Raw genomic sequence first — 7,498 nt, 5'->3', positions numbered from 1 at the left:
CTGATCTTTAAGGATAATGCTATTCCAGTCCAGAAGGCCTAGACATTCGACATTTTTACTTATCTGGCTACAGATTGTCGGCCAATATAATCTGGTACTACTATACCTTTACAGAAATGTATTGGTGTTTTATCACATCAGTAGGACATCTAAAAGCAATGAATTTTAAGCTGCCCCCTCAAACTACATCTTGGAGGTTTAAGGGACATGGGCTCATGTGCCATTGTGCAAGAGGTATTAGAACTGATATATATTGGTATTACACTATTGCAAATACAGCCGTACAACATATTGTTTATTGTAATGAGAGAAGAAGACATTGTACAGAAAAAAGGAGTTACAGAGTCAAAACACTTCCCCAAGGGGAACCAACCCTGACCAAGAATAGGTGCTAACCCACATTCTTTGCGATATGATGTAGAATATAAAGGTAAATAGCTGGTGATTCCCTCAGAGTTCATCCTGCAATAGTGAGAAAGATAACTTTCAGCATAAAATGTATCAATTTGTTGCCTTATAGCTTCTGTGCTTGGTAAATGCTGTTGTATTTGACCTTGGGACCCATAATCAGGCATAGTAAAAAAAAAAAAACAAACAAAAAACTTTTCATGGGTCCCCCTGGTCTCTGAAGCAGGGTAGCCCATGCTGCTGGCTGCCTGCTGCTAGCATTTCATATTTGGGGGGAGTGGGGACACTTCACCATGATGCTCCACTTATATTTCCCTTTTATGGTCTGCTAAAACACAAACAAGTGTAGGAACACTTTCCAAAGATTGTAATGGAGATCCAGCAGAAAAGCAATGCTCTCTGGCTTAGTATAACATGTGCAGAATTGCTACAAAAGGAAAATATAGGTAATCAAAGTTTTGAATACTTACATGATAATCATCCAAATAATCGTGGTAGTCACGCTGCAGAACAAGTTTACAGAGTCAGAATATGCACCCCGAATTGGAATCTTTTACTGAATTGCACATCAAATCAGTAAACTGAAGTGCACATGGAAACAAGCAGACAAATAGATCTGCCCAAACTGTACTCGAAGTTGGATATTACAGAAAAGACATCATCAAATGAAACAAGCAATCAGTTAGGAGTGACATCAAAAAGATTCAGTCAAATGGTGGTTTTAAGTAACAGTGGGGATATTCCTACTGTTATTGCCATAGGACAGATGGGCGTTACTGCATCCTGATAATATACCAGCAACATGCCCCTCTTCTATTCCTTGTTTCTTTTACGGAGAAGTACAGACAGGCCCAATGCAGATTACTGATTTCCACTGCAGAGCTATAAACTTTCAAAATGTCAAAAACCCCCACACTACACACCAATGCCCACCCATGAATTGGCATCAATTCCAAGCTGGCACTCACCCCAGCTGTACTTTGGGCCTAAAAATTCTGACCCTGGGCTGAACCGTCATTCTCCCTTTCTTTTATTCATTTTTTTTCTAATTTATCTAAAGGCTCCCATGAGACGATAGTTAATAATGCATTGACATAATGCCTTCCTTCCATGCATCTCACATCATTTACTTGTAAACATACAGGTGGAGGCTGAAGAGCCCACCCCAAGCTCTATATTTATTCTGAAGTTGACTGATAGGAAAAACCTAGTTTCATTAATGATGTCTGGTTGTCTTCAGCAAATAAAAAAACTTTTTCCTTGTCTTCAGTGTTTCTAAAAGCATATCAAACCTCTAGAATTTGATCCCAAATCAAGAGTACGCTGATTTGGTGAGTGTGTAGAACTACTGCAATCAAACCCCAAAAATGAATGTTCAACAAAAAAAAAAAACGCCAAAATTGAAAAGCGAGCTTGATTATCATATCTATAGATAAATCAAGACACCAGCTGTTAATTGCCTGATTTGACATTGATCAATCAAGACAATGGCAAGTTTCCCTCTAGAAGTTTCTTTCTCTTAACATGGACATAAAGCATTTTTTAATCCAATATCTACATGAATTCTGAAAGAACTACCAAAATTGTTATTACAACAGATCAAAAGCAGGGCCAATGAGGTCATTGCAAGTGTATTTCAACTAAGATGAATATGTATGTACAATAAGAAAAAAATAATCTAGTATTTAAGAACACTATAATTTTGAAGGAAATGTAAATGCACAATTATAGGTGTCATACCCTTCTATATTTCTCCCTATAGCGGTCCCTTTCTTGGTGTCGTCGATCACGGCTTCTTCCTCTTCTCCTTCGTTCACCTTCCTCTCTTGCTCGTCGAGCTTCCTGTACACATAGGCACTCAAGTCATTTTCAGTACCACCAATTTAAATCAAAGTTTGACCTCTACAGTTAGGAATGTCAGCAGTTCGAGTTTGAGTCAACTCAAGCCTGACCCAAAGCAACTCCAAACTGCGCCAACCTGACCCATCCCATATATGGTAGACCTATACTCAACCAACTTATATATACAATTATTTGAATGCTGAAACAGCAATGAGACAGCTATAGCCCAGGGCTCGCCTCAACCCATTTGAGGCTTACCTAACCATAACCTGATAGGGTTGGGTCAGTTTGGGTTTACCACCTAACCTGACCCACTCTCATTCCTATGTACAGTGCAACTTGAATGTGTCAAAACCTACTGACCTAACCTTCAGGTTGAATTGGGCCAGTTCTGAAAGAGGATGGATTTGACTAGAAAATACAATCTTGATTTTTGGCATTCAAACATGAACAAGCTCGGTGGACATTACTTAGTTCAATGGTAAAAATCTTGGGCTGACAAGCATAATGTGGGTTCAAGTTTGAAACCATCCACTTTGTGCAAAATATTAAAAGGAAAATACCAAATATTAGGTTTCTCTGTTTCTATCCGCTCCAACCCTCCCAAAGCCCCAGATAACTGGGACCGGCATTGGGTAATGGCACTTTTTTAGATATGAACAAGCTCAATGATATGTAAAATTGTAAACAACAAAAGTCACTTGACCGTTTGAATTTTGATTCAAGTGTGAGAAGTGTGGGTAATGGCATTTTTTTAGATATGAACAAGCTCAATGATATGTAAAATTGTAAACAACAAAAGTCATTTGGCTGTTTGAAGTTTGATTCAAGTGTGAGAAGAGTGGGTTCAATAATTGTATTTCCAATGCCATTTATTTTTGACTTAACGATCTTATTGCAATAAAAGCCTACCAAGGCTATAACTTGAACCAGAGTTATGTAATTTGATTTGAGTTGAGCACCTGAGCTAAATTATCACATTAAGCTGGTGGTTTTAGATTGAATGCTCAGTTCCTAAGATTGCACTTAACAAATGGAGTAAGGGCTAGTTGAGATAGAAGCTGATATAAGAGAACATATGGATGGTTATACTAATAGCTATCACTCACCTCTTCTTCTTGGGCCCGCCTTACTTTCTCTGCTTCCTCGAAGGCCTCTTTTTCAGCCTGTAGTTTCAAAAAATAACAGAACTATGTAATTTATGCACTGACATTGATGTAACATTTAGCAGTAGAGACTGAAGGAAAAGATATTACCTCCCGATTCCTTTCCCATATATCCTGCACAACTTGTTTGGCATACTCAGGGTCATCACAGATCAAAATGTTGTCAAAAACTGAACCAGCCTTTACCTGTACCCCATGAAAAAACAAGCAACATTCATCGTAATAAGAAAAATATTTCTCGATGCTCAAGAACAAACAGATCAACTGGGATGAAATTGATCTCAGTTAATTGAACCAGAATCTAACATCAAGACATTCATTTTATAAAGAGATGAACAAGTTGGTAAATATTTCATAGAACCTGAAAGTATTCATTAACGCCAAGCTCAAAAAAGAATTGAAAACTGGTTTCCTTGTAGATTGCAAGGTGAACTTCAGTATGTCTTAATTCTATAATCGTGGTATTGAAAAATTGGTTTATTTTGATTTTCTTGATAAATAACAATTAATGAGATTTATGTGTCTTACCTGCCAAACTTCAATGCCCACATATTTGATTGGCTTCATCACATAGAGGTCAGGGTCATCTTCAAACTCTGCATAGAAATTGAAAAGCCCATAGGATTTTTTTCTGACCAATAGACCAAAGATATTTATATTTTGTCATCAACTTATAATTCACTGTTTAAAACCTGAACAGCAACAAAAGCATACCTGGGTTATCAATCCATGGAATCTTCCACTTCCCTTTATAGTTAGGGTTCTTGATTTTCTGTGAGGTGGTTATCAAATCATCAGACTATTGAGAACTGAAAGCAAAGAAATAATAAGTTCAAGTTAACAGTTTTTCTCCCACTAGCACACCTTGCGCTTCCATGGTCCTTTGTATGCAGGATTTGGTATTTTTGGTGGTTTCCATATACCATCCTCTTCTTCATCCCAGTTATCAGGCTGATCAAAAGAATCAGTAAAACTCATGGCATATTAGAAGAAAATCTTTTAATATCTCCATATAAGGAACCCAAGAGATGGTTTAATAATTCAAGAGAAGAAAATAAGAGATAAGTAAAGAAAGCTACAATGATTAAACTATTGACACAATAAGGTTGTGCTTTAAGTGGGGGCGAAGTGATATTTACTAAGCTTCTAGAGAGTTTTTTAGAATTAAAAATGACTAGTCCATTATTTACTAATTAGAATCCAAAGATTAATCACTTTTCTTTGAAATCTAGCATCATAAAGCAAAGACCATACTTCTTTAGCGTTTGGATCAGGGATTTCAGCTGGAATTGAGTCATATCCCTGCAGTTTCAAAACAAATTTGTAAGGATCTGCAATTCAATCAATGATATTTTTGGGTACTAGTAAACAGTTGCATTAAATAGGTTTTAAAGTACCTCTGGTTTAACATCATTAGGATCATCAATGTACTCTCTATCATCCCAATCTGCTGGCTGTTCACAAAACAAGTAAATATATTAAAAGACAAGTTAGAACATAGAAAATTGATATGTTGGATTCCTATCCTATCATGGCTCAGCATGGCTTGTTTAACAAAAGCTAATCCCAGAATTTAGAAATGCAATAAAATGTATTGGTTCACGAGTGACAGAACCTTCTTAGCCTTGACATCCTTAATTTTCCGAGGAGGAAGAATATCCCAATCTATATACATGCTTCCAGATTCTCTTTCTCGATTGTCAACCAAGATGCTATAAGTTGCATCAGGTCTAAGAATAAATGTATAAAAATGAGTTAATTTGTCAGTTTCACACTGGAGATCCTTCTTGACAGGATAGTTTTGCCCCTGGTAAGAAAGTATAAGATGGAGTTTCTTTGTGTCCGACCCACATATATCCGGCCCAAACATCAAACTGCAAAATTGCAAGTGAGAAGGGTCACTCTGTCAGATATAATTTACAAGTAAAGCAGGAAAATGTATCAATGACCATGCAATAAGTATCACAATGAATTAGAGGAAAATATATTAGTACGATTGAGCATATTTAACCAATTTTCAGATGCCATTAGGTATATGTTTCATCCACTGGAAAAGGGAAACATGAAAGAGTTTGGCACAAATGTATTAAACAATCATATGACACGAACTGAAGAAGAAATAAGAAGAAAAAAGACAAAATAAGATTTTTGCAACAATAACTGTACGTCAAACATATGGATTCAACAAACAGAACCCAAGGTGTTGAGCTTAAAGATTCATTTGGTATGGAATAGGGGGAACATTTAGGAGGGAGAATCTGACCTGTAAGGAGTATCACCACCAAATTTCTTCTGATTGACATAACCAGAAAGAAGCTTAATGTAACCACCACCACATTCAATGTCCTGCTCAAACTTTATGGAATACTGGACAACCAGAGTTCTGTTCTTGTTGCTGAACTCTGGTATCTTTGCTGAAATGGCAAAATGTTTGGCATCAGTTGCCGTCTGAATACCTGCAAGATTTCATTGCCCGGTAAAACACCTTGTAAGTATTGTGACCTTGGATGCCCAGAGTCGAAACAACATGCATTGACAACAACGAACAATTCTAAACAACGATTTACCAACTGCTATATCTGTAACTGATAAACGAATTCTGGGTTCAGTCCAAAAATTGGAAGATCAAACCCGTTATACTCAATTCTTGGAATGAAATTTCGCTCATCTGATAAGTAGAATCATCAAATTGATAGGGGCTTTAGGGTAATGGTCCCATCCGAGAGGTGACCCATTAATTGAACAGCCTTGGATTGAAGGCATGTGAACTAACTAACTACTCTCCCATACAGAACAAAAAATGCAGAGTTTTAAGGTAATGATAGCAAGCACACCTCTATCATCTGGATCACCAGACCATTTCCCTGTTGTGTGCTTAAATGAACCAGCTTTTCCTTCGCTCCTTTTCCAGTCTGATTTAACCCAACGACTAGTCCAACCGTCTTTGCACCATAAGAAATAAGTAAAATCAGCTACACCCAGAATGCACAACGATCCGAAAAGGGAAAAAATGAAGAAGAAAAGAAAAAGGAGACAGAACAACACCCACCAACAGTCTACCAGAACAGCCAAGAAGAAAATCTCATTCAAGTGCAACTATTACTAATTATAGATAAAAATCAAACTAATAAAGAAAAAGGAATGCTATAATACAAAAAGTAGCTAAATTCAAGAACAAGGCCGAGAGTTGGGAAAAAGACGGTGTAAATGATTAGCTTTCATAAATAGGCTTTAGCTAGAAATTGAACTCAAACACAGAATACTTTGTACGAAGAACGATGATAGGGAGGAAGTTCGGGAGTACCATGGAATCGCTCCTCAAAAATGATCTCTGAAACTACAAAATCGACGAAAAGGGAAGAATGGAGTGTGAGAAGTAGAAGCAGAAGCTTCATAACTAGGGCATGCTCCGGCTCCGCCATTTCCGGCAGCCTGATAAAAAATGGCCGCTGCAAGCAACTCGTTTTTTATAGAAAAATAAAGTAACTAAAAGGCACCATTGTAAATTTATTTACAGTAATACCACTATGGACCGGGTCGGACGGTACCTTTCTACTTAGCAACCGGGCCAACCGAATCAGTATCAATTGAACCACGAATTGTTATGTAAAATAGCTTTAAAAGATAATCTTTATAAATTTATATATTTCTTTAATTTTTATACTTTTATTTATATTTAAATTTAAATAGACAAAATGGAATGAACCAAATCCAAACACGGATGCTCGCTTAGAATTTGAAGAATGGGGATATTTGTGTAAATTTATCAAAGACAAATGGTATTGTGATCAAGTTGAACGACTTGGGTCCTGGTCTCTACGGAAGTTGGAATGAGTACTTCTGTTTGTATTGACTATTGAGTATCGTTGTGGACTCTAAAAGTCGTTGCCCGGGGAAGACGAAAAGAAGTAGACTGCGGGATCCACGAAGTTGGTGGTGATTAACTATCGATATGTCATGTGGGGCCCAGCCCACCCACGTAATAACCGTCGATTATAAACCATATTGGGGGACCATCTTGGGACCCACGATTCAATGCATTCCACGACACGTCGCTAGAGAGAGTTTACTTCAGCCTGCTG

At 37.3% G+C, this 7,498-nt stretch overlaps 1 protein-coding gene across 1 annotated transcript; it reads right to left on the bottom strand.

Annotated features, from left to right (window-relative positions):
- Nucleotides 1-235: 235 nt before the first annotated feature.
- Nucleotides 236-6,890, bottom strand: LOC148845984 (calreticulin-3-like). Its single transcript, XM_088955016.1, has 14 exons — nt 6,721-6,890; nt 6,251-6,358; nt 5,680-5,872; nt 5,032-5,290; nt 4,814-4,870; nt 4,671-4,718; nt 4,281-4,367; nt 4,131-4,188; nt 3,945-4,012; nt 3,507-3,602; nt 3,360-3,416; nt 2,149-2,250; nt 879-911; nt 236-462 (listed from the first exon to the last, which is right to left on the bottom strand). Exons 1-14 carry the CDS (start codon nt 6,836-6,838, stop codon nt 451-453), a joined length of 1,296 nt encoding a protein of 431 aa, XP_088811142.1. The 5' UTR covers nt 6,839-6,890; the 3' UTR covers nt 236-450.
- Between the last annotated feature and the right edge of the window lie 608 nt (nt 6,891-7,498).

The sequence above is a fragment of the Nelumbo lutea genome, chromosome 7 (genome assembly GCF_056320005.1).
Source record: "Nelumbo lutea isolate HS-2025 chromosome 7, American lotus-T2T, whole genome shotgun sequence".
Classification (NCBI taxonomy): Eukaryota; Viridiplantae; Streptophyta; class Magnoliopsida; order Proteales; family Nelumbonaceae; genus Nelumbo; species Nelumbo lutea.
This window is presented reverse-complemented; position numbering and strand designations above follow the sequence as displayed.

Coding starts and splice junctions, on each gene's coding strand:
- LOC148845984 (XM_088955016.1), bottom strand. CDS start 6,838: ATGGCGGAGCCGGAGCATGCCCTAGTTATGAAGCTTCTGCTTCTACTT. Junction 5,873..6,250: donor TGGTGATCCAGATGATAGAG/GTGTGCTTGCTA, acceptor GAAATCTTGCAG/GTATTCAGACGGCAACTGAT. Junction 5,291..5,679: donor GGTGGTGATACTCCTTACAG/GTCAGATTCTCC, acceptor GCAATTTTGCAG/TTTGATGTTTGGGCCGGATA.